Genomic DNA, 27475 nt, shown 5'->3' on the forward strand with positions numbered 1-27475 from the left:
TCCCTCTGCGGCTCCTTAGAGCTGCTTCATGCCTCGGGTACAGAGGAGCCTCCCCTTGCTCCCGTACCTTCATCCCAGCGCGGCAGAGGGCCCTGGAGGCCCCGCTAGAGGCCACCCGCCCGAAGAGTGCTGGGGGCTCAAAGGGCGTGGGAAGAGGGGCCCCAGCTGGGGTGCTGGCTGGGGTCACGGCTCTGCAACCCACAGGCACCCCCTCCTTTTGTCTCATTGGTGGCAGGACCCTATTCGGACGGGGGGAGCCTGAGGGTCACCAGGGTCAGTGTGGACGATGAGCTTGAGGCTTCCCCCACTTGTGGGCCCCCAGGGCCCTATCTGGCCCACACTCACCATATGCCTTTTGCAGGTCAGCGGGACAAGCACGTGGCAGCGTTTATGGACCAGCAGCTTGCAGTTGATGCACCGGTAGCCCTGCCTTGCGAGACCCCATATCCTTTCACTGCACTGGCCACAGTACGCTCTCTGCAGGCAAGAAAAGCAGCCATCAGGCCGAGGGCCGGGGTGTCCCCTGAGGCCACGCTACACTAGGGACCCAGCTCAGCGCTGGGGCATGTGGCGTCTTCCCTGATTTCCTCAAAAGGTGACAGGGAGCTAGGACAAGAGGTGGCCCAATCAGCTGGTCACATCTGGACACGAGGCTCTGCCCAAGCTCAGGAGCCCCCACTGGGGTCCGTCCCCAGATTGGGGGAACCAAGGGCCCCAAGGAGGGGGCTGGGACCCCGCTCTGGCAGGGGTGATGAGACCCCTCCTCGGGCAAGGACCCACCCCTGCTTGCAGGGGCTGGAGGGGGATCACAGCTCCTGCTGGGCTGTGTGCAGAGACCCAGACTGAGACAGGCACGGGAGACGTCCGGATTCGCCTCTGGATGACCACGGAGACAGGGACTCTGCCCAGCATTCTGACGTGTCATAACTTTGAACTGCTAGGAGCAGTCTGCGATTATCTTGGGTGTTTTGTTTTGTTTTTTATATTTTTAAAGATTTTTAAGTGGTAAATCTTTTTTCTTCAAGGTTCTAAACATCTGAAGCTAATAGTAACTATCAGTTTGTTTGGTGATGTTTTCCTAATTTTTAACTGTTACAAAGTGCATGAAGATGAATGTGTTCAGAAATCTGTTCACACGTGGCAGGAGGTGCACGTGAGTGGCGCCGGGTTCCCGTGATCATCTTTTCTCTAGCTGTTACTCATATGCATGTTTAACAAATTTCTTTTGAGAGAGCCTCTCATTATTCCTGAAGAACAATAAAAAGGACCACAATTGTACTGAGCGGAGTTCATTTATGCCCGATGGAATCCTCTTGGCGTGGGGCATGGTGGCTTGGTGGCATGGACAGACCGTGTGCCCGGAGCTCACAGCCACGGGCACCGAGAAGCCGACTCCTCATCAGCGACGTGCCGAGCGGGGAAACCAGGGCCCGAGGGAGCCGGTCCCCACACACAGAGCTTCAGGTCCTGGTCACAGCTCTGCGGCCAGTGCCCGGGGCTGTGCCCAGCACACAGTCAGTGCCCAATACATGTTTGCTAAGGTCAAGCAAACACACACACAGCCCCATTATTTTTAACTTTGAAAACAAGACAGAAAAGCATTTATTCCAAGTCGTCTGTATTGCCTAAAGCATCCCTCCCACAAGCAGCCAAACGCAAACCGCGGGGCCGTCGGGGAATGGGCTGAAGTGCAGCGGACGGCAGTGAGGGCTGGACGGGGGGCGGCCGCAGGGGCCCCTGACAGTGTCTCCAGCTCTGGCCGCCCTCGTTTCGTACCAGCATTGCCCAAGTAGGGCAACCGCTGAACGCCTAACTTCGGAAGTCAAGGAAGAGCTTCGGGTATGAAGACCAGTTTTCATTCTCTTCGGTGTGTCCGGCTGCATCAAACCATTTGTGAAGCCGTTAAGAACAATTCACCTTTCTTATATAATATGCTAACGTGTTTAGCTTTCCCACGGTCACGTTGCACAACCAATCTGCAGTGCTTCTTCCGTCGGCCACTCGGTGGCTTCACAAATTCACATATTCCTTCCCGGAGATAAGCAGGGGCTGGTAGGCCAGCTGCTGACAGAGAGCAGCAAGCTCTCCCCGGGCTCCGCACCAGGGACATGGAAGGGACGTGGGACCCATGCACCCACGCCGCTCAGGACAGGCTGCCAAGGGCTCTTTATCTCAGACCTCTGTCTGAACTGTTAACACTTCGGGAAACATGACACTAAAAAACAAAACCTAAACCCTAAGCTTCGAGACTCTGAAATTCACCTGAATGAATAAACTGATGGAATGAAAATATTTTTAAGCCTCCTTACACGCTGCTGACTTGGTTCCTGGCTCGTATTTTCAATCACGCATTCTACTTTTCAGTCACCCTGAACTCCTTTCCGCCTAAGCCTTTGGTCTGGGTTTTTGCAGGTTCTTGCTCGGATGCCCTGTTTCCACTGTGCTTTGTGCTTCCTGACCGGGAGCTCAGGTGTCCTGCTGGTTCATCCGCGGGGTCCTCTGAGGCTGGGCTGTCGAGGAGCCGCACCTCTGCTGGCCCCTGGGGAGCCCTCCTGGGCTGGCCCACTAGGCTGTGGATCAGGGCTGCAAGAGTGTGGGAGGTCCAGCTTGAGGCTGCAGATTCTCCGTGCATTCCCGCCTCTTCCTACAAGGTATAAGAAGCTATTGCTCTTCCTGGGGCCGGAGGGACAGCCTCATTCCTCCCTCCTGCATCTTCTGAATCCTGCTTTCATGCTAATGCAGGGTGGGGAGGAGGGTCTCATGCTGGGCCCAAAACCTGCTCCTCTCGAGGCCTTGATCCATTCAGCAAGTAGTAACTCCAATCTTCTACCCTAGGAGCAGGCAAACTACAGCTGTGGGCCAAACGCGGCCATGTTTTTTATAAATAAAGTTTTATTGGAACTCGGCTTCGCTCATCTGTTTACCCCCTGTCTTTGGCTGCTTTTACATTACAATGGGGTTGGCAGTTGCAACAGAGACCTGGTGGCGCACGAAGTCTAAGATATTTACTCTCTGGCCCTTGACATGAATTGCTTGCTAACCCTGTCCTAGCTGCTTGGACCAAAAAGCTTAGGAGGAACCCTTGACCAGCATTTACGGGAAATGCTCATGCCCTGGGGTCCCCAGGCCCAGGCTCTGACCTTGCCCTCATGCCACCCCATCCATGGCACTTGTGTCTCCTTTTCTAGGGTGGAGGTCTTCATTTCTCCTCCAGAAACTTGCTGGATCTCTCCCTTTGATTCACCAGTGGAACTTTTTCTCACTGTTCTAGAAGAAAAGTCGTGTCAAGGACAAATAAAGATCCTGGTGGGGAGACTCAGCCATATGACTGACACCCACTCACTTTCTGCCCAGGTCACCGATGAAGAACATGAGAAATGATCTCTTGTGGGCCCTTGCCCCGTAAATCTTGCTGATTCCTGCAGAACCAAGTGTGTAGCTCTTAAAACATCCTTTCAAGTGACAGGTGGAGGTGATCCGCACAATCCTGTGAATAACATGGTGAATGGTGCAGACCCAGCCTCCAGGGTCCGAGCAAGACGCAAGACTCGGAACCAAGGACAATCAGGTGGGAAATCAAACTTGGCAACACGTTGCAGGCTCCTGTGCCTCCTCGTTCTGTGAACACTGAACAGTCTAAGAGTCGAGGGTCTTTGGCCCCCTTCCCAGTCCCCCTGTGTTTGTGAAAACCTACTTTTGGTGCTCTGGGGACAGCTGAATGGGGTGGCAGGGGCACCCCTGGGAGTCCCCGCTCCTCCACAGAGAGGAAAAGCCTTTTCTCACTGACTGTGGGGGGGGGGGGCAGGAAGGGCAGGCAGGGGGAGAGGGTGACGGCCTGTACCTTGCAATCAGAGAAATGGGTTTTTCTCCTAAAATCTGCAGAGAGGGAGAAGCCAGGTCCCTCTGTGCTGCCTGGGCCCCGGCCTGTCTTGCTGGGTGGGTGGGCTTCATCTTGGACCAGTGAGTGTGCGGTAATGAAGGAAACAGCGTTTCCCTGAAAGTCAACATGGGGGGGGTGGCGCTCCTAGAACCTTCTGTCTGATATCCCGAAGGCTGGCCAGTCCCATCTGGCTGAGACCCCTCTCTGTCCAGAACCAAGCCAGCGCCCAGTTGTGCAGAAAGAGAAGGCACCTGGCCACACAGCTGGCTGGAAAAATAAACACAGGGTGGGGGTGGCAGGTGCCTCGCATCCTGGGGGTTGGGACGTTTCCATCTCTTCACGCTGTCAGCAGCCAGGGTTCATCCTATCTGGTTGGCTCACCACAGCATCTCCCATCCACACCCCATCAGTCCACCCAGAGATGGAACAAAGGTCTATTACCCACGCATGCCCCCTTAGTCCTCACCCTCCAGCAGCACTTGGCATCAGGGTCCTCTCATACCTTCTTGCTTGGCGATGCCTGACCTCCCCGAGGCATCCGAAATTCCTTGGACCCCCTGTTCTCCTGCCACCCACCTGGGTTCCTTCTCATTCCTGATAGACACGCTCCATTCTTTCTTGGTCCCTAACACAGTGCCCCTAGGGCTCCCCTAGCTGACTTTCTTCCAGTCATTAGTTACGATAAACAACAAATCTGTGTTCAGAGTCCCTGTGCCCAGAGCACTAGGCCCGGTGGGAGAGAGCAGACACAGACCTGTGAGGAACATCAGCCGCACATGGGAATGGGGGCCGCAGAGAAAGGGCTGCAGGGATGATTGTCTGAACCAAGACGGAGTAAGGCACAGCACGAGCTCTGAGCACGCAGAGGAGGGGGGAGGGTGGGCAGGGCGGAGTCTCAGGACGTGCAAAGGCCCTCAGGTGTGCATGCGCTTGGCTGTGGGAGTGGGTTGAACGATGTCCCCCAAATTCATGTCCCCTTAGAACCTCCAAACGAGACCTCATTTGGAAAAAAAATTTTTGTAGATGTACCGTCAAAATGAAGTCCTACTGGATTGGGCGGGCCCTACCCATGCCCGGTGTCCTTGGGAGAGCAGAGGCCACGTGAGGGCTGCTGCAGCCCCAAGCCGAGGACCGCCGGCAGCCCCGGGGGCTGCAAAGAGCAGGAAGGGTCCTCCTCTGGAGTCACCAAAGGAGCACAGCCCTGCACACACCTTGGCTTTGGACCTCTGGCTCCAGAACTGGGAGAGAATGAGTTTCTGCTTTGAGCCCCGGGACATGAAAGTCCTTGGTCGGCAAGGCACCTGGAGGTACCACCCCTTCCTCTGTGAAGTGGGACCATCACAAAGCCACCTGCATCGCATCACTTCTAGAGAACAGAAGAGCATCCTGAAGAGAACGGATGGAAAGGACGGGCTGGGAGCCACGTGGATGGCAGACACGGGGCTGTCGGGGTTCCGGGGCTCACAGGAGACGCACACCATGCACACCGGCATCATCGGTCAAATCCGCAGACCCACTTCTGACCGCAAGCAGGCCAGGACCTCAGAGCCCCCACGCCCCCAGCAAGGGCGGCCTGACCCGGGCCAGCAGAGAGACTCAGAGACGCGCACACCACATTTGTCAGGCGGCCACCACGTGCAGAAAAGGCCCAACACTTCAGGATCGGGCTTGTCGGCCTCTGAAGCCCATCCCACTCTCAGCGGGAAGTGTCCCCACCTCTCCCTTGGCTGGTGAGGGCAGGGCAGGCGGGGCGGGGACAGCCCGGGAGCTGGGGGCTGAGACAGTGGCACTCACCCTGTTAAAGCGCTTGGCCTGGAAGAGATGGCCGTTGGCGCGGTACAGCTTCCTCCATCTTCTGGCTCCGCGGCGGTAGATGGATTCTGGGGGGACAGGAGAGAGGGGTAAAGAAACAGCCCCACCCCACCCGAGGTGCCCTGGGGGACAGCCGCCCTGGCAGGGAGGACAGCGGCTGGGCGGCCCCCCTGAGGGTCCGGCTGGAACGTCATCGGAGGCCAACGCGCTTCCAAGCCCGCCTCCCTGTTTTCCTTTCCACCCTCCTTCCCTCCAGGCACGGAAACCAGGCCCCCTTTTCCACACCGGGGTGCGGTGCACACGGGCTGTGAGCTCATGGCTCACCGTCCTGGAGGGGCAGCAGCTGCCACATGGAGTCCACGGTCTGCCTGAAATGCAGCCGGGCGTCCTGCCCACCGGACATGAGAGACCCCTGCCCAGTGTCCCCCCACCTGACAGATCTTGGGGCAGAGGTGAGGCAGACACACCAAGCACTTAGGCTGAGTCGAGGGTTACCAAACACGTCACTTTCGAAAAAGCACATTCAGTAATCCAAACTTGTAAGAAGGACACCGCTAATCAAAAATGCTAGAGTTACACGTTTAACTAGAACTGTTGGTTTCATTCATCCCTAAAAATGCTCGTAACTTTGCTCCTTCCAAACACTCTGAAGTGAACGCTGGTACAAAATACTCAGGGTACAACGGGAAGCTTTGTGCTTTTATAAAGTTCCGCAGTGAAAACCACTTTCATGAGTCGTGGAAGTGCCACGAACGTACACCAATGCGGAAACTAACGAAATGTTTTCAAAACAAGCAAATTACCAGCTCTGGCTGGACCGTGCTGAAATCAGGTCACGGCCACCAGAGAGCCTGCTTCTCTCCCTTTAAATGGGAGACTGAGTCAGAAACAAGACGTCCAGATTCCTCTGCGGCAGGAGCCCCACAGCCGGTGGGCAGCTGGGGGTTTGGCAGAGACCCACGCATCACCCAGGACCCCTCAAAGGTGTCCTGCCACAGACTCTCAGCCAACACCCAGACGGGAGCAGAGCCGGCGGGAGGTGGCACCGGCCTTCACCCTCCTGCTCCCTGACCTGCAAGTTCACACCTGGGCTGCAGGCCTGGGGTCCACTGGCCCCTCAGCTCTAAGGAGTCCCTGGTGACGCCCAGGGTCTCTGCCCAGATTGACAGGGTGTGTCCTGCCATTTCCAGCCCGTCCAGCCGACCTGGCTTGATTTGGGGGCGGGTCCGTGCTGATGTCCACAGGACTGACCGTCCCCACGTCCCATGCATGCCCCCTGACCCTCCCTGCATGTGGCATTCACAACCCCCAGCTGTCCTGCAGAGAGAAGGCACTGAGTGACAGACAGACGGGGGGCACAGAGACGCAGAGGGAGCTGAGCTGGCCTAGTGCCAACACTCTGGTTTTCTTGTGCCCAGTGCACGCACCACACGGAAATCCACAAATACGCCCGACTAGGTATCCTTCAAATTTGGCTAAAGCTGCCTGAAATAAGAAACACAAAGATGCCCCAGCAGAGGCCAAGGGGCATGAGGGGGTGCACAGCAGGCAGGCAAACTCACTGAGGGGACAAGACCAAGGGCTGCACGCGGTCCCCACAGGCCCAGAGCGCCAGAGGGGGGCTGACTAATCGTTTCAGGACACACAGTCATGAGACGAAGTTGTTCTAGTAAGTGGAAGACCAATGCCAAGTTCCGGACGGTGCGGCCTCTGGGAGGCACCCCCTGGGCACGTGGGTGCTGGCTGAGCTCCGTCCCACGCAGCTGCTACGGCCACACGTGTCCACTACGCCGTATGCTCTGTGGGTACCCGAGCCACACGCCCGCAGGCGCCTCAGCCCACGCTAAACCCTGAGCAGGCAAAACTGCAAAACCAGAGGGAGGGGCCAGAGGTAGCAACAATAGGCTGGCTACAAAGTACTTTCAGGTATTTCCCTCTGACTCATCTTCAAATAAAATTCCATCTCATTTTTTTCTTTAAGGACTCGTTTGAAACCTTTTTTTTTTTGGCGGGGGCGGGGGGGGGCATGGGGGCCAGGAACGGGTGCTGAATTTTTATTTTAAATAAAGTGTACCAAATTTAAAAAACGAAACAAAGCTCTAAGCAGGCAAAGAAAGGCCCTGTCCGCTGCTGTGGTCCTGCCTGGGGCGGGGAGGGGCGCACGCCCCCTGCCACTGCCCGCCCGCCTGCCGCCTGCCGGTTCCCGGGAGGCAAAGTATGACCTTGCTGCTGGTTAACTGGAGACTGAGTATGGCTTCAGGAAATGTGTGCCTCTGGGCAAGGGTGGTTCATTCTGTGTGTCAGCTGGGCTGGGCCATGGCACCCAGATATGTAGCCAAACGTTTTTCCGGATGTTTCCATGAGGGCGTTTGGTTTTCTTGTTTGTTTTTATTTGTTTGTTTTTTAAGTCGTCTCCACACCCAGCGTGGAGCCCAATGCAAAGCTTGAACTCACAAGCCTGAGATCAAGACCTCAGCTGAGATCAAAAGTCAGATACTTAACCAACTGAGCCACTCAGAGACCCCAAGGGTGTTTTTGGATGAGACTGACATTTAAATCAGTGGAATTTGAATGAGGCAGACTGGCCTCCCTGACATAAGTGGGCCTCATCCAATCAGTTGAAGGCTTGACTGGAACAAAAGATGGGCGTCCCCTGAGCAGGAGGGAATTCTGCAGCAGCCAGACTTTGGACTTGAACTGAAGCTTAGACTCTTCTTGGGTCTCCAGCCTGCCCGCCGATCCTGCAGATTTTCGATTTGCCCACCTCCCTAATTGCACGGGCTAGTTCCTTAAAACAGAGGTCCTTGTCTCTATGCACACATCCTTTTGGTTCTGTTTCTCTGGAGACCCCCGACTCACACAAGGTCTCTAAGATGGTATTTACCATCACCCCCACCCTATGCAGAGACAGAAAGGCGTTTTCAGAGCCCCTGGCATTGCAGACCCCCGGCAAGGCACCACCCCAGGCAAAGGCAGGGGAGCCCCTGGGGTGTCCGATCCACGCCCAGGCCACTACCTGGAAAGCAGCGGTCAGGTGAGTTATAAAGAACCACAAGGGACAGCGTGACATCCCTCACTTATAAAACACACACACACACACACACACGCAATTTATTTCGGATTTGCAGAAAGTTCAAAGGCAGACCAGAGGGTTCCCACGTAACCTGCCCACAGCTTCCCCTCCCATTAACACCTGACTTCCCTCTGACGTATTCAAGACAGAGATGAACACCAGGGCTGTTACCTAAACTCCAGCTGGAGCCGGCATCCTCCTCAATGGCCTTTTTAATATACTTCAAGGTTGAGAACAGTTCCAGACTTAAGGGAAAACTGCAGAGAGAGGACGGGACCCCACAGAGCGCACGCCCAGTGTCCTCTCTGGCTGACGTCTTACAAGCGTGCAGCACATTTGTTACGACTAATGAAGCAGTATTGACGCGACGTTGTTGACTCGGGCACATACTCTATTCAGATTTCCTTAGCTGCTCCTCGATGTATTCGTTCTGACCCAGGTGCCACCCAGAATCCCACACGGTACTTCACCCCTGTCTGCTCAGGCCCCTTTGGGTAGTGTAGCTTCCCAGCTGTCCCTGGTTTGACAACCTTGCTGGCGTGGAGTGCGGGTCAGACGCTGTGTCGAATGCCCCTCTCCTGGGGTTTGCTTGCTGTTTCTCTCAAGACTGGACTGGGATTACCACCCTAATTTTTTTTTTTAAGATTTTATTTATTGGGGCGCCTGGGTGGCTCAGTCGTTAAGCGTCTGCCTTCGGCTCAGGTCATGATCCCGGGGTCCTGGGATCGAGCCCCGCATCGGGCTCCCTGCTCAGTAGGGAGCCTGCTTCTCCCCCTCCCACTCCCCCTGCTTGTGTTCCTGCTCTCGCTCTCTCTGTCAAATAAATAAATAAAATCTTAAAAAAAAAAAAAAAAGATTTTATTTATTTATTTATTTATTTATTTATTTATTTATTTATTTAAGAGAAAGAGAGCGAGCGAGAGCATGAGCAAGGGAAGAGGTAGAGGGAGAAGCAGACTCCCCACTGGGCGGGGAGCCCGATGCGAGACTCGACCCCAGGACCCCGAGATCATGACCCGAGCCAAAGGCAGACGCTTCACCAACTGAGCCACCCAGGTGCCCCTCACCTCCTTAACTTCTGAATCAACTGAGCACCTTTCCTGCAAAACCCACATTCCCACCATGGCAGCCACCAAAACCCCCAAAACTTTCAAACCTCGGACTGTTTACTAGAAGGTTCCCCAAGTGCAGGGCTGGATGCAGTTGGATGATGTCCGCTCTGCCTGAGCCCCTGAGCTCGGCGGGGACCCAGCCATCCCCTGCCCTCCCAGGCCAGGGCCATCAGCCTCGTAGGCCACTGGCTCAGACAACTGTCACATTTGCAGATTGTGGATTTCTGCCTGGAAAGTCAGAGCCCCTATCCCTTATCTGAAGTGACAGCCGCAGTGTAAAAAGAAGAAAAGAGCACGTGTCCTCAGAGAACATGCGTGTGCGGATGGGCGGGTGCTCTGGGAATGACGCTGGCCCTGCGCCCCCACTGCGTGTCCGCCCCATCCCCACTGATCTCAGTGCCCGCAGAAAAGGCCTCCATGGGAGAGTCGGGGCCCTAGGGTCCTGGCGGATCCGAGGTTCTGTCCTGGCTGCGTGGTCAAGGCCGAGCCCCGAGGTCAGAGTGTGCCTGCCAGGGGCCCTTCCCTGCGCCCTGGATTGGGAATCATGGAGAAGCCCGGCCAGCTCCTGGAGGCGCCAGGGGCGCGTGGGCTGCTCTCCCCCCTCCTCTCAGCCTCAACTCCAACCCTTGGGAGAAGCTCTTCGCTTGTCTTTGAAATTCTATAATTAGGAGGCTGCAGGGAATTTTAACGAGCTCAGTTTCTATGGCAATGCAGCGTCTTGAGGGCTCTGACAAGAAGAGCACGTGGAGCGACAGTGTGAAAAAACCCCACGTCCCGCAGACACGGGGACGAGCGTGGGCAGTGCCGAATTTCCGGGGCAGGGCAGCACGACAGGAAAAGCCTCTCTTGTTGTTCACGGGAAATGGACCACAGCCCAGGGTGACCAGCACAGCCCCGTGCCATGCCACAAGGACGGCCCCGCGGTGCCTCCAAGCCAGGCAGGGAGTGCTCCCTCGATGTGGCTCACGTCAGGGCGCACCACGTGGGGACAGCTGAATGCCGTCCCCCCCAGGGGGTGTCCCGCTGAGTGACCTGGCCCCAAGCAGGGCCAAGGAGCTGGTGAGGTGGCCTTGGGCCCAAAGGTGGAAAGTGGAGTGCAGCAGACAGCAGGGGCTCGGGCAGAGTGGGTGCCACCACCCGCAGGCCCAGCTCCCTCCCCGATGGCCCCCTGCTGGACTGGGTGCCCCCGGGGCAGGGACCTCCCATCTCTCTGAGCAGGTCTCCTCAGTACAAGGCTCAGCCCTGGCTCATTCTGACACAAAACAGTACCGACAAAGAACACATTCCCAGGGCTAGGACGTCTAAGATATCCTGGTCACTTGGTCATCCAGGACTGTGTGCAGAGATGTGCGTGTTGGGGGAGAAAGGTGGTGGCCGGGGGTCCTGCAGGGCCGAGCTCTGCATCACATCGCCCCACTGGTTCCCCCAGGACCCCCTGTTCTCGCCAGATGCACATTCCACCCACAGGCTTCTATGACATGCTACCACGTGACCTTCTGAAACCAGCAGTCTGGGGTTTCGGGTGGGACCTGAGCCTGGCTGCAGGGGAGGTATCTGGTGCTTCCCTAGTGGGCACCCTGGCTGGAAGGTTCCAAGGGACAATGGAGCATCCCTGTGACTTAGGAAACCCAGCCATGGCTCATGTCCCAGGCCTGCAAGGAGCAGGATGCCAGGACACAGACCTCTTCCGCGGAGGGACGTCCCTGATCACAAGCCTGCTTCTCACCATCCTGTTTCCCCGCTGAAAATGTCATTTATTTTTTATTTTTTTTAAAGGTTTTATTTATTTATTTGAGAGAGAGAATAAGATAGAGCATGAGAGGGGGCAGGGTCAGAAGGAGAAGCAGACTCCCTACTGAGCAGGGAGCCGGATGCGGGACTCGATCCCGGGACTCCAGGATCATGACCTGAGTCGAAGGCAGTCGCTTAACCAACTGAGCCACCCAGGTGCCCTGAAAATGTCATTTAAAGTATGCTAGACTTTGAAAGGGGAGTGAAGAAGAACCACGGTAACAGAAGGGGACCTGGGATTGGCCTGGGGACCACGCAGCATGGAAGGCGGGTGGCCTTCTCGGGTCACGTCGGCCACAGCCCCTGCTCCCACAGACATCGTGCGCTAGCCTGGCTTCTGCCTGCACCCCAGGGGCCCCCTCCTCCCCACAAGGCCTCCGCACACAGGACACGGCCTTTGTCACTATGATCCCACGGAAGTCTAGGGGAGTACACGGAAGACAACAGAGGTCCTCGACCCTCAGTACGGGAGTGAGGCCCTGCCCAGCTCCGTGCTGGCGCCCCGTCCTGCCTGCCCGCACTGGCTCATCCCTGGATACCAGTCCGCACCCTTGGCAGGCATGGGGGACACAACAAGAGTCTCTGTCCTCTTGGAACTGATGGCAAATGATGGGAAACACGATGAATATGTAAATGGCTGCTGCTGGAGGGAAGCGCAAGTCAGGTGGACGAGGGGACTCAGGGGACAGCTGGGCAGTGGCGCCCCATGGGGGGGGCAAATCAGCCACGTGGTCAGAGCCCTCGGGGTGGGCACCGCAGACGGTGGGCCTATGGGGCAAGGCTGCATCGCCCAGGGTGTGTGCAAGGCCCCTGTCATTCTAAGTCCTGGCTTTCCTCACTGGGAGCAAATGGGAATAAGGCTGCAACCCCCCCGCCCCATGTGGTGCCGTCCCCGACATCCGCCTGCCCTTCCTCACGTGGCCCTGGCGTCGCCCCCCCCCAACCTTGGCACTGCTGGGGGTGGGGTGCTGATCTCATCTGCTCTAAAGCACTCGGAGCAGGGCGACCCCCAGTGATGTCACTGGCCCAGGGCAGTCCCACGACCGAAATGGCCCAACCAGGCTGCAGAGAGAGACTTCCCGGGGCAGGGGGTAGGGGCATCAGGCCCGGTCACTGCTGGCTGGGTGGACATGACGGGGGCAGCCGCAGGCAGACACAGTGAGCCTGGGCTGGGCTCAGCTGGACCCACCCGGGCACCACCTCCTCCGGACACGCTGTGCGGGGGCCTCCCGGGGTCAAGCTGCCCATCTGCTGCAGCCACAGCGGCCTGCCGAGCGCCTCCCGGACTGCCACCCAGCAGCACCAAGGCAAACCCAAGGTCCAGGCTAAGTCATGGGGCTGCACCTGGTGGCAGATGGTGCTTTCAAAGCTGAAACTGCATAAAGGCCACACCCAACGGTGAGCCCCTGCACCAAGGGGAACGGGGGACGCACTCAGCTCCCGTTTCTCTGGGCCCAGCGTGCGGCCGTCCTGCATATCTCCCCAGCAGGATGCCTGCGTGCCAGTGGCTGGCACGCGGTCCTCGAGGCTCAGCATCCCCTTCAGGAGCTTCCCGCCAACCCCCTCTCCCAGCAGCCAGAGTGGGCATCGGGCACGCGCCCCGCGAGGCCGCAGGTTGCCACGGATGGGAGAGGGGCTAACACGTCGTGGAGGAGGTGGTGGTTAGGGAAGGGGATGTGAAGCGCTCCTTGAGGGGAAAAGGCCCCGTGGAGGACAGACAGGTGCTGACGGCCCGCAGGAGGGCCTGTGCAAACACAGGTCACCTGCTTTGGAAACCGATCTCTGACTCACCCTCGCTAAGAAACCTAGTGAGGCGAGCTGGCATGCACAGGCACGTGTCTGGGGATGGGGCTGCTGATTTTTTAAAATCAGAGATGCTCACGTAAAGAAAGCCTGCCACCTGGGACAGGACTCGGGGGCTGGGAGGGGCTGGTGGCATGCTGTGCACAGGGACACAGGGTGGGCAGGCGACAGGGGCACCACGGTGAGGGCGGGAAGAGGGGGTTGCAGCCCTGCCGCGGCTCCTCAGAGCTGCCCCTCCCTCACCAAATACTCAGTACCCGTTAAGAAAACCAATCCTAAGAGGTGTTTTAAGGGGGAGGAATTATAACAATTCAACTTTTTTTTTTTTAAGATTTTATTTATTTATTTGACAGAGAAAGAGAGCACAGGCAGGGGAAGCGACAGGCAGAGACAGAGGGAGAAGCAGGCTCCCCGTGGAGCAGGGAGCCCAGTGTGGGGCTCGATCCCAGGACCCTGGGATCACGACCTGAGCCGAAGGCAGACACTTAACCGACTGAGCCACCCAGGAGCCTCAATAGTGCAACTTTCTAATCATTTTATCACAAACACCTTAACTTTTCATGGTACAAATCACGTTTTAATGAAATGGCTGACCAATATCTCACAAAGATTCTATGGAAAAATGTACACCAACTTCCAAGTAACCTACTATAAATAAATTCATACGGAATGCAACTCATTTCTGTGTGGAGGATTTCCTCCACGGATTCACTGAAACTGGAAAGCGCTCGGAGCTGCCCAGCACCCAGCGGGCTGCAGCAGGACCAGCGCTTCTCCCACGACCGAGGCCAGTGCCCGGGAGCGGGGCACAGCAACGCCAACAAGAGCATCAGATGGGCCCTGCAGACATATGCTGGCACCAGGAACCGATGGGCCTCAATCTAATTCCGTCTCCAAGAACAAACCACAACAGCAGGAAAACAACAACGAAAATGTGCCGGGGCATCCCAGGCGGACGCGGGACTGGGAGAGCAGGCGATGCCGGGGGGAGGGATGTGTCAGCAGGCCCACCTCGTGTCCTCAGACCGTGCCGTGAGAAAGCAAGACCTGCGTGCAGCTCGCGGGCATCTGTCTAGAGATAGAAACCGGGGCTCAGGGTGCCCAAGACAACCCAAGCCTACAGAGGTCTCAGTCAGCCCGGGACGCTGTGACAACACCAGGGACCGAGGGCGCAAGCAACTGAAAGTGAGCTCTCACCGTCTGGAGGCTGGAGGCTGGAGGCCCGAGGCGGAAGGCCCCGCACGGCCAGCTGTGGCGAGGACTCCTCCTGGCTTGAAGGTGGCCTTCTCGCTTTGCGTCCACGGGGCAGACAGCTCTCTGGCTCTTCTCTTAAAAGGGCGCCGATCCATCAGGAGGGCCCCGCCCTCTGACCTCAACTATCCCCTCCCCAAGGCCTCATTCCAAACACCGTCCCTTTTCAGGTTAGGGCTTCAGACACAGGAGTTCTGAGGGGACACATTCAGTCCATAACACTCTGCCCCAGACACCCCCCCTAAATTCATGTCCTTCTCACATGCAAAATACATTCATTCCATCTCAACAGCCCCCAAAGTCTTAACTCATCCCAGCATCAGCTCTGACGTCCACAGTCTTATCTAAATCTGTCATAGGTGAGACTCCAGGTACCATTCACCCAGAGACAAAATTCCAGTCCAGCTGTGAACCTGTGAAACCAAACAAGATAGAGGCTTCCAAAATAACAATGTTGGGACAGGCCTAGGATGGCCACTCCCATTCCAAAAGGGAGACACAAGAAAGAAGGAAAGGTGACGGGTCCCAAGTGAGCCCACAGCTTGGCAAGGCAAATCCCATTAGGTCTTAAGGCTGGAGAATAATCCCCTCTGGGCTGATGCTCTGCCCTCTAGGCCAAGCCACCCCCGCCTGAGAGGTATCTCAAGACACCTCAGAAAAGGAAGCTGTGGAGAAATGAGCCTGTCGCCCAGCAAGTGGTTTCCCTTCGAGGAGTCTGCTGGATCCTGAGCGCACAAGTTCAAGGCAAGAGGCCAAGAAGCTGCTAAATGTGATCCCAGGTTCTGGGATCGAGCCCCACATCGGGCTCCTGGCTTGGCGGGGAGCCTGCTTCTCCCTCTCCCTCTGCCTCTCCCCCTGCTCATGCTCTCTGTGTATCTAAAAAAAAAAAAAGGCAGCCCAGGTAGAGATTTTGGCTGACTCGTGGTGCTGGGGAGACAGCTGGAGATTGGGGTCCTGGTAAACCCCCAGACCTTCCAGGTTGAGATTACTGAAAGACATTTAAGGAAAATGGGAAATGGACCAGCTTGAGCTGAATCAAGGTAATTTGTCCACATTCCATCTGCCAGAATAAAATTAAATCCTCTCATGAGGAAAATAACATTGTTCGGAATGCCTACAGTTTTTCAAACACAGTATCTGATATTCCATCAAAAAGTACCAGGCTGACCAAGAGATAGAAGCATCTTGAATAGTCAACAGAAATAGACTCAGGTGATCCAGATATTCAAATGTATTTAAAAAGATAAGATGAGAGGATTTCACCATTGAACTAGACCTATAGAAAAAGAGAGAAGCCCTAGGGGCGCCTGGGTGGCTCAGTTGGTTAAGCGACTGCCTTCGGCTCAGGTCATGATCCTGGAGTCCCGGGATCAAGTCCCACATGGGGCTCCCTGCTCAGCGGGGAGTCTGCTTCTCCCTCTCACCCTCCCCCCCTCTCATGCTCTCTTTCTCTATCTCATTCTCTCTCAAATAAATAAATAAAATCTTTAAAAAAAAAAAAAAGAAAAGAAAAAGAGAGAAGCCCTAAATATCCTAGGATTTCAGAAATTTAAAACAAAAAAAAAAGTAACTGAAATCAATAATTTCGGAGAAAGATTTAAAAGCAGATTAGACAAAACAAGACACATCAGTAGAAAATATCCAGATTGAAGCACAGAAGGTAAAGAAAACCAGGATGGAAAAAAAATACAGAAAAGAGCATAAGAGACATATGGGATATGGTGAAAAGATGTGGGTATGGAGTCCCGGGGGAAGAAGGCAGAGTGAACAGGACAGTAGTTGAAAAGATACTGACTGACATTTTCCAAAAAGACAAAAGACATTATGCCCTAGATCCAAAAAGCTCTACAAACCTCAGTTGGGATAAATTCAATACTTTCCTCTCTTTCAGAGGGCTGCTGAAATAGAAGAACAAAGACCATTTTAAAAGCAGCCAGAAAGAAAAGAGAGAGAGAAGCATTACTTCAGGGGAACAACAAGATCGACAGGTGACTTTCCAACAGAAACAACAAAGGCCAGAAAACAACGTACCGAAAGTGCTGAAAGAACAATGCTTACTGCCTACACGTGTGCACCCAGTGAAAAATATCCCTCAAAAATGAACACAAAAGAAACACATTTTCACACAAACAAAAATCAATTAATTGTCAGCAAATCTATGCCAACAGAAATACTAAAGGAAGTATTTCAGACAGAAGAAAAATGGCCTCAGACATAAGCAGGATCATGCAGGAAGAAATGAAGCACATCAGAAGGTTAAATAAATGGGTAAATCAGAATGGTACTTTAATTATTTATTTATTTTTGAGAGAGAGAAAGAGAGAGAATGGGGGGAAGGGCAGAGGGAGAGGGAGAATCCTCAAGCTGACTCCCCACTGAGCACAGAGCCCAGTGTGGGACTTGAATTTACAACCCTGAGATCATGACCTGAGCCAAAATCCAGAGTTGGATGCTCAACTGACTACGCCACCCAGGTGCCCCTAAAACAATATTAATGATGATTCGTGGGGTTTAAAATATATGTGACATTCACATACAACAACAATAGCATAAAAATTGATAGAGGTTAAATATAACTGAAGTGTTGTAAGGTTCTTGTCTTACCTGGGAAATAGTACAAGTAATTAAGATACATTCCAAGAATGTGTTTTTTAATTTTTAAGGCAGCCAGAATATTTTTAAAAAAATTTTTAAGTATTACTTAACAAAGCTAATGGGTGGGGGGGATGGAATACTAACACTTGACCGCACCAAAAGCAAGGAAGAAAGGAAGGTCCAAAGGAAACAGATGAGTTGATTATAAAATGAATACTAGGATAGCAGATTTAAACTGTTAACATATCAGCATGACGTTAAATGTAAATGGATTAAAGGCTTCAGTTAAAAGACATGGATTGTCTAGAGTACACTAAAAACAACTAACTTCTGCTAGTACGACCCATTTCCAAACTATGACACAGAACAGTTGTAAGGAAAAGGATACCACATAAACACCAAGTTCTCCTTCCCCCAATACACGCACATGCAAAGGAGACTCACAGGCTAATAATATTTTTCATCTTAAACAGCAACATTTCATGATGATAAGAATGTCAATCCAAAAAGCAGATATCATGATCCTAAATTTCTAGCCATCTAATATAGCACAAAACACGTAATGAAAAAGTAACAAAATTAGAAAGAGAAAGATAAATCCCTAATAATTTGATAACATCTATAGATATTAAAAATATTTTAGGGTCGCCTGGGTAGTTCAGTTGGTTAAACCTCTGACTTTGGCTCAGGTCATGATCTCAGGGTCCTTGGATCGAGTCCCACATCGGGCTCCCTGCTCAGCAGGGATCCTGTTTCTCCCTCTCCCTCTGCCTCTCCCCCTGCTTGTGCTCACTCTTCCCCCCCCATCTCAGATGAATAGATAAAAAATCTTTATAAAAAATTTTAAAATGAAGATTTTTAAAACACAATGAAGATATGAACTATGTCAATAAATATTACTTAGACTTTTAGAAGTCCTTAAAAGCACAACTGAATTTGGGGCGCCTGGGTGGCTCAGTGAGTTGAGCATCTGACTCTTGGTTTTGACTCAGGTCCTGATCTCAGGGATCATGGGATCAAGCCCTGAGTCAGGCTCCGTGCTCAGCAGGAGTCTGCTTGGATATTCTTTCCCTCTGCCCCTTCCCCAACTTGTGCTCGCTCTCTCTCTCTCTCTCTCTCAAATAAATAAAATTTTAAAAATATTTAAAAAAACCAACTAAAGATAACAAGAGAAGAAACACAAAATCTCAATAGTTGATTTCTATTTTAAAAATTAAACATAGAATTTAAAATATTCCCACAAAGGAAACTCCAGGCCCATAGGCTCTACTGGTGAATTCTTCCAAATAATTAAGTTAGAAATAATATCAATCTTATGTAAAATTGTCTCAAGAACTAAAAAAAAAAAAGCTCATTTAATTTTATAAGGCCAATATACCTCCATGTTAAATTCTGACAATGACATTACAAAAAGAGAACTACAGGCCAATCTCGCTCACAAATATAGTTGCAAAAACACCAAACAAAATATAAGCAAGTTGAATCCGGCAAAATATAGAAAAGGTAATGCATCACAACCAAATGAAGTGCATGAAGGGAATGCAGGGTTGGTTAGCATTCAAAATCAATCAGTTAATTCACTTTTTTTAAAAAAGATTTTATTTATTTATTTTAGAGAGAGGGCACGTGTGTGAGTGGGGGGAGGGGCAACGGGGGGGGGGCTCAATCTCACAACCCTGAGATCACAACCTGAGCCGAAATCAAGAGTCAGACACTTAACCAACTGAGCCACCCAGGCGCCCCTAATTCACCTTATTAATAGAATAAAAAAGAAAAGCATGTCAACAGAGAAAGAAAAGAAGCATTTGATAAAATCCAATACAATTCAGGATGAAAACTCTCAACGAGGAATAAGATAGAACCTCCTTAGTTTGAGGGTGGGGATTTACAAAAGAAAAAAATCACTCCGCAAACATCCTTAACGGTGAAATTTTGAGTCACCACTTCTGTTCCACATTGTTTTGGAAAGATAAACAGTGCAAAGTTGGAGAGGTGGAAATAAAACCCATTCACGGACAGAATGCTAGTCTAGGAAATCCACGGGAATCTGCAGATAAAGAGCTGGGATTGATATGTGAATTTAACAAGGTTGCTGGACAAGTCAATATAAAACAATCGCATTTCTCTATACATTTCTATCAACGAACATAAAGGTAACACCGTTTATATAAAATGGCATAAAAAATTAAATACCAGGGAAGCACTCTAACAAAACCGTGCAGGACTGCTACACAGAAGACTATAAAATGTTACTGAGAGAATGGAAAGAAGAGTTAAGAGAATGCTCTGGGTTGGAAGCCTCACTACCATGAAGACGTCAGTTCTCCCACGTTAATCTATAAATTCAAATGCAATCCAAACTAAAAACAAACAAACAGCCTCATTGGGTTTTTGGAAATTTATAAGCCACTTGGAAAATCTGTACAGAAATGGAAAAGGCAGAGAACAGCCAGGATAATCTTGAAGGAAAACAACACCGGAGGACTTATGACGCAGGATATTAACGGTTACTAAAGCTGAATTAAAACAGTGTGATGTTGGTACAACAGATCCATGGCACAGAAGTCCAGAAACAGGTCCCCACACGGACAGTCACCTGATTTATGACATGGACGCCACTGAAATGTGATGGGAAAGGGATGGGTTTCTCAATAAATGGTCCTGGATCAACTGGTTATCAGCAAGGATGCAAATGACCTGGACCCCCACCTCACACCACACAGAGGTCACTCCCAGGAGTTGTGGGAATAATGAAAGCTTGCGATCTTGGCGTGAGAGAGGATGTTCAGGCCCTTGAGGCAAAGAGGCATTTCTTCAACACAGTACAAAAAGCACTAATTGTATAAGATTCCATTTTTTTCATCAAAAGAATGAAGAGGCAAGTTGCTGACTGTAGGAACAAATTTGTGATGTATCAAAGAACTCATATCCAAAATATATAAAATGCCCTACAAATCAATAAAAAAGATATACAGCCTAGGGACGCCTGGGTGGCTCAGTAGGTGAAGCATATGACTTCAGCTCAGGTCATGATCTCAGGGTCCTGGGATGGAGCCCCCCCCCCCGTAGGGCCCTCAGCGGGGAGCCTGCTTCTCCCGCTCCCTCTGCTCCTCCCCCTGCTCATGCTCATGTGCTCTCTTTCTCTCTCTCTCATATAAATAAAATTCTTAAAAAAAAAAAAAAAGATGTACAGCCAGTGAAATTGTTTTTAAACACCCTGATTTTGAAACTGGGCATTAGACTTGAACTGGCACTTCACCAAAGTGGGTCCGGAGGAAAAGTCCGAAGCATGCGGGAAGGCACCTCTCAGAAGGTACCTCTCAGAGGAAATGCAAGGACAGAATGTGATGCCACCTTACACTGGCTCTGTTGGCACCAGAAAAGAGCCAACTGCGTGCGCTGGGAAAGGTGTGTAGGAGAGACTCCCCACAACCTGAAGGGTGTATGATGAAGTCACGCTTATCACAGGTGTGATCCTGGCACACACCTCCTAAAGCCCTCGGCCCCCTGGAGTGATGGAGGGTCCTTTGTACACTAAGGGGATGACTCAGGGCCTGGGCACCGGTAGCTTCAGGATGGGGGCTGGCCACCAGAAAGACCAAGGTGTGATTGGAGGGCTGGGACTTTCAGCCCCACGCCCCCGCTCTGGGGACTGGAGAGGGGCTGGAGGTTGAGCGCATTACCCATGGTCGATGATTTCATCCATCACGCCTCTGTAATGAAACCTCCACGAACATCCCTAGCTGAGCTTCTAGGCGCTGTACCCGGAGAGGGCGCGGTGAGGGCCCAAATCTTGCCCTCCGCAATGCCTCCATCAGGCCGCTCCTGAGTTGCATCCTTTATAACAAGCCGGTAAACTTAAGTGTTTTCCTGATTCTGTGAGCCACTGAACCCGAGAAGGGGGTCTTGGGAACACCCGATTTATCATGGGTTGGTCAGGAGCACAGGCTACGGTATCTGAAGTTGGGGCAGTCTTGTGGGCCGAGCCCTCCAGCTGTGGGGTCTGCACTAACACCAGGCAGACACGTCAGAACTGAGTTAATCTGTAGGGCACACAGTTGGGGTCACTCCTGGTTGCTGGTACGGAAGAAAGTCCACACAGGTGATGTCGGAAAGTGGTGCAGAGTGCAAACTCGGAGAGACGGCAGAACCAAATAACCTGAACGGGCACATACCCGACGGCTTCGTGTGCATGCACATGGAGCGCGTGCTGTGCGTGCAAGCCAGCAGAACGCACGTACACGGGGGTGCCCAGCGGCCCTCCCCACCGGAGCTGAAAACCGCCACCTTCGAGAGGACTGTGTGAAGGCACACGCTGAAACCCGACCCCGCGAAGGGAATGATAAACCAGAACCACACCCAACACTATAGGAAAGTCTCACCAACAGGATGCTGACTGAGATCCTGTAGGATTCCATGACAAAATGTTCAAAAACAAGCAAAACTCTGCGGGGGGCGGCAGAGGGCAGAACAGAGGCAGCATGGGGGGAGGGCAGGCGAGGGGCGGTGGAGGCGATTCTGGGCACAGGTGAGGTGTATCCCCTAAACAACTGGAAGCTGACGGATTCCTCTGTAAAAACTCATCCAGTTGCACACTCTAGAGTTTACAGTTTCTGGAACGGTTTATTTTGATCAAAAAAACGAAGAAAGAAAACAGGACCAGAGAATGGAGGCACCAGATCGTAACATCCCTCCCTAAAGAAAAGCTAAAACCCCCCAAATCAGGGCAGGCCTAGGAGGTGCCTCCTGGACTGCGTTCTAAGCTTTCTCTTTGGCTTATTATTAGGATGATTATTTTTTTAAGTTTGCTAAGATTAACTTCTCGAAACATGACCTGTTATTTGATTATCCTTATAAGCTGTACCAAATTAAAAGGACTTCTAAAAGAGAACTAATGTCTACCATATTCTTCTTGTGCAATGAAACAGGCATTTCGTTCGTTCCCTCACCAGACAGCACACTGATATCACTTTGATGAGCACAGATGCCCGGAAAGGACACACTGGACAAGCACACAGCCAGCCCAGCTCCCCGAGGCCCCGAGGCATATCTCTGTCGGCAGGTCTGGTCCGTCCGGCCCCAGAGCGTGCCCTTCCTGTCCTCCCACATGGCTCCTGGTGCGGAATGTCCTCATCACAAGAGGTTGTCTGATGTCTCCAACTCTCCCACAAACATGACCAGTCCTGCGGTACCGCCGATCATGTGCTTCACTGCACGCCCCCTGCAAGCCACCCGGGCACGGTGGCAAGAGAGCCTCTCCCCACAAAGCCAGCCCCATGGGACCCTCGACCTGGCGCCCAGCTCCCAGGGCCACGGATGGCCGGTGGGCTGCCCCTCAGCCTCTCCCGCCCCCTTCTCCATGCGCATCATCTCCCCATCCTCAAAGATCTGGGCACTGGGTCCCCTTCTCTCTCTCAACACCGATGACCTTGACCTTCCTCCTCGCTGGCCACACCACAGACCTGCCATCCTTCAGAATCACCCCACCTCCTGGGACTGGACCACAAGCACCTCTGCGCCTGCATCCCATGCCCACACCCAACCCTCCCCCTGCCCCAGATGCCAGCCCATTCCTCATCGAATCTAAGAGGCCAGCGACTAGAAACACCATTACTGTGCATGCCACCAAAGCAAGAGAAAAGCATTGCCAAGCAAACCAGGACCTGTGGACCTGCAAGACGCACCCTGGTCTCGGGATGCTGGGAAGTGAGGGGTTCATCTGTGGGGACACAAGGTGGGGTCTGCTCCTGGCTCTTCCGGGAGAAAATCGGCGCTGGTCTTCTCCTCTCGGGTGGAAATCTGCAAACCTCGATGGACAGATGGTTGGACGGGGGTTGGATGCACATATGTGCCAAATTTTTGTAAAGTCTGTGTTTGAGGATCAAATCATAAGAAGAAAGGTTTTAGGAAAAGGATCTGGACCCCCTGGATCAGGAGCTCAGAGAGGGTCTGGCAAAGGTGGGCTTTGTCCCAGGCAGGGTCGAGGTCCACACAGTGACTTAAGGGGGCCCAGGGCTGAAGCGTGAGTGTCCCCAGAATCCAGGCTGGTGGCAGCCAGCAGTGACAGTGGCAGGCGTGAGGAGGGTGGTTCTCTGCCCTGAGGAGCCCATCTGAAAGTGGGGAAGAGGTGGTGGGAGGAGGGGCTCCTGATGCGCCAGACCCCCCAGCAGACCTCCTGCCTTTTCCCCACCCCTTCCTCCCTCCCTCCTTCCTTCCTTCAGTCAGTTCCTTGCTTCCACCCTCCATCCTCCTCCTTCCCTCCTTCCTCCTCACCCTGGACTAGACATAAGCTCCAGCCACACCCATCTCCCTAAATCCAGCCCCTCCTCAGCGCCTGCCCCACCCGGAGAACCCAGCTTCTCCAGCCTCCAGGGCATGTCCCTCAGTCCCCACGGCCCCTGGCTCTCATCCCCACCCAGCTCCAGCTTCTCCGCAGTTGTCTGGTCTTCTCCTGGCCCTCCCCAGGTGGCCCCCAAAAATACCTTCTCAGTCTTTCCCCACCACACCCACATTGCGGGCTGAATATCTCTGTCGGCCAAATTCCTGTACTGAGCCAGGCACCCCCTGTGATGGTGTTGGGAGGGGGGGGCCTTTGGGAGACGATTATGTCTAGATGAGGTCAGGAGGGTGGCCCCCGGATAGGATTAGCATCCTTACAAGAGGGCGAGCCCAGAGCTCTCTTCCTCCCTGACGAGGACCCAGCGAGGAGGCTGTGTGCTCACCAGGGAGGGCCCCCTGCTCTCAGACTTCATCTGCAGGGGGCGAGGAAGAAACATCTGTGTTAAGTCCTGGTCTGCGCTGTTAGGGCTGCTGAGCTGACCAGGACAGCCCCACTGCCCCCTCGATTTCAGCTGCTCCCCGTCTAACTCCCCTCCATAAACCCCTAACACCACGCGTAGCCCCTGTGGCAGGCGCTGACCCCGCCAGCCCACCCGTGGGTCACCCCCTTGCTGCAGTGCCTCCCCAGGTGACAAGGCTCCTTCCTTGGACACACATTTATGGCTGCCTGCTACCTGCTCACTCCTCCTCCAAGCTGAGGCATGCGAGCTGGAGTGATCCTTCCCTAACCCCCCAGCCTCTGCACAGGAGAGACCCTCATCAGGATTCTGGTCACCCTGGCGCATGGCAGGTGTTTCTCCACTGTCTGCCCTGCTGGACCACGCTGGCCAGGTCCGTCTGTGCTTGGCACCAGGGCCCACAGGCATGATGTCTGGAGCCTTCTGGAATAACGTAGCCCTGCAAACACACTGGCTCCCTGTCCAGGGTTTGGGGGGAAGCAGGTGCTCTCATGAACTACATGAGGACGACAGGTGTGGCCCCCTGAGGAGAGGACCCAGATGGCCACGTCTGAGCTTCTGAGCCTCCAGCACCCCGAACAGGTGCTTACACCCCAGCCCTGTGGGGCTCTGCTCCCTACCAGCCCAGCCCTCCCCATCCCCGTGCAGGGGTTTCTGGCCAGTGAGGGTTGAAGGTTTCCCAAGGGACCAAGGGTATCCAGGGGCCAGGGGAACCTCGGTACCAGGCCAGAGGCTTGATTTGCTCCCTGAAGGGGTGACCCAGTAGCCATGGGACTCTGGGAAGTCACTGAGGACATCACCTTGGGAAGACTGAGGGTACAGCCCCTCCAATGAAGCTAGGGCTGTGGAGAGAAGCAGGCCCTGCCGGCCTGAGAATGAGCCAGTATCAGGAGATCTCCGAGCTTGGGCTTATGTGCTGCTTGTTCTTGGTCACTCATGGAGCCCCTGTCCTGATGGGCTCTTCCCTCTCCCTGGGCCACCCTGGCAGCAAACCCACACTCTCCTGGCACCCCAGCCAGGGACCAAGTCCACCGATCCTGCCTCTGGACCTTTCTGGACTCATCCTCACCCCCACCACCTCCAGCCTGCCCTGGCCAGCAGTGTCCCCCTAAGGCTCCCGGCACCAGCAGGATCAAATCTCAGGGACACACATGGCCCACAGGACTGTGTCGGGACCTTCCCTGACACCACCCTGAGCATGAGCCAATATCAACCACCATGGCCCCTGCTGGGACTCCTCCCTTCCTTCCCACAGACTCCCATTCCAGGGGCTCAGCTCCGTGTGGCTCCCCCACCTGCTGGCCACTTGCTGGAGCTCAGTGTAGAGGTTATAATTAGCATGTCTGACACCCACTAACGCACTTGATCAGAACAACCCAGCGAGGAAGAAGGGGTAGGTAGCATGGACTCCACAGACAAGCAAACCGAGGCTACCCAAGGCCCAGGGTCCCCCGGGGATAGCCAGAGGTGGCTCCTAGGCTCCCACTCCAGGAACCCCACCAGTGGGGCCAGAAACCTCCAGGACCCACACAACTAGAAGCCCCCTCCCAGTCCCTGGAGCCTGCAAGTCCGTCACCGTACAAGGCAAGTGGGACATTGCAGATGTGACTAAGTTACGGACCGTGAGATGGAAGGGGGGAGGGCGTGTCAGAGTCAGAGAGATGGTGCAAGGGTTCAAGGGCATATGGGGCGTAGCCCTCACTCACCCCGCCCTCAGCGTCTCCCTGGCACCAACCAACCACGTGTGTGCTGGAGACTCCGGGACAGGGTCACGCCAGGGGCCTCGGCTCTGCGGACGCCCCCATCTCACCACGCTCACCAAAGTCACCACCAACTCCTCACCTCCTCCATTCAAATTGTCGTGAATGCCGGCGGCACAACGGTGCTCTGCCAAGACCGGACACTCACAGGTGACGACAGTGTGGCCCCAGGCCTACAGACCCAGAGGTGACATGAGCAGACCCAGGACCAGGGACCCAGAGCTGGCAACAGTACGGCCTGGCCTCCAGGAGCCACCAAGGTCAATGTGTGGTCCCAGGGATGGAGGTTCCCCGACCTTGAGGGAGCTAGAAAGGACAGAGGCAGGAGGGGCCAGGCAGGCTTCCCGGAGGAGGAGACATCTGAGCTGAGTTCTTTTTTTTTAAGATTTTATTTATTTATTTGAGAGAGAGAGACAGATAGTGATGGAGATAGAGAGAGCACAAGCAGGGAAGAGAGGGAGAAGCAGGCTTCCCACTGAGCAGGAAGCCTGACACGGGGCTCGATCCCAGGACCCCGGGATCGGGGCCTGAGCCGAAGGCAGACGCTCAATGACTGAGCCACCCAGGCGCCCCTCTGAGCTGAGTTCTAAGGAGGAGGTGAAAAAAAGACTGAATGACAGGCAGGCTCACCACAGGCTGCAGCCAGGCCCAGGAGGAGCATAGACCCTCCCAGGGGTCACGCAAGGACTCACGGGAAGGGTCTACCTTGATCCGTTTCCCTGAGTGCTACTTAAAGGATGGGCTCTCCAGCCATCCCAGGTCCACAATCACAGAAGGACAGCTCCATCACTTCAGCTGGCCCAAGTCCTAGATGGCGGCAGCCACCTTGCACGGTATGGGTGGACACAGGAGTGTGTGGCCCAATGGAGGGAGTCAGCAACACGGAGTATAATCACACGGCATCTACCACTTGATCCACTGCTAGGAATCATTCCCAAAGAAGCAAAGCAGGTGTGGTGTGCACAGGATTGCTCTGCAGAAAGAGGCTGGAAAGAACCCCAAGGCCCATGGATCCACTGGGTCCATGCACACAGGGCGCTCAGTACCACTGCAGAGGAGTGGGGAGCTTGTCTATGGAGGGTCTGCAGGACACTCTGTGGGGTGCAGGGCATCTGCTGTGCGATTCGCATCCACCACTCGCTGGTGAGCGGTTGAACAAGGTAGGCAGTGGCCACGTGGACACGCACAACTCTCCTGGGGTGGATCTGCAGCCACCGTGCTGAGCGCCATCAGTCAGTCCCCAAAGACCACACACCGAACAGCTCCACTTACACGCCACTCACATGACACCAGAATTACAGAGACAGAGAGTGGGGCTGCGGTTGGCGCGGTGAGGGATGGTGAGGGCTGGGCGGGGGGCGCCCGGTGCAGATGGAGCGTTCCGCACACGTGATCGATGACACGGACCTCGGGTGCATAACGCAAAGGCTGCTTCTGAGCGCGAGCTGCACGTACGCCGGCAGAGCCACAGGGGGCTGAGCAAAGGCTGCATGACCCTCTATGGTCCTCGCGCCTTCCAAACGCAAGGTACGTGCCTTACTGATTATAGTTTAAGCCCTCTTGGAAAAATGGAGGCAGGTCAGGAAATTGGCATACTGGCT

General features: G+C 54.0%; 1 protein-coding gene across 2 annotated transcripts in view; it reads right to left on the reverse strand.

Moving 5' to 3' along the window:
- PRKCZ (protein kinase C zeta) overlaps nt 1–27475 on the reverse strand; it is a 104275-nt gene that overhangs the window by 28022 nt on the left and 48778 nt on the right. For both annotated transcript variants that reach the window (XM_064590092.1, XM_045898881.3), the window contains 2 exons: nt 5675–5760; nt 346–477 (listed from right to left, as the gene is read on the reverse strand). In XM_064590092.1, coding sequence (XP_064446162.1) covers nt 346–477; nt 5675–5760 — 218 coding nt within the window. The remainder of the gene's footprint in view (nt 1–345; nt 478–5674; nt 5761–27475) is intronic.

This window comes from Mirounga angustirostris, unplaced genomic scaffold, assembly GCF_029215605.1.
Source record: "Mirounga angustirostris isolate CCGP_5_RB_7025 unplaced genomic scaffold, mMirAng1.0.hap1 SCAF_4, whole genome shotgun sequence".
In the NCBI taxonomy this organism is placed as follows: Eukaryota; Metazoa; Chordata; class Mammalia; order Carnivora; family Phocidae; genus Mirounga; species Mirounga angustirostris.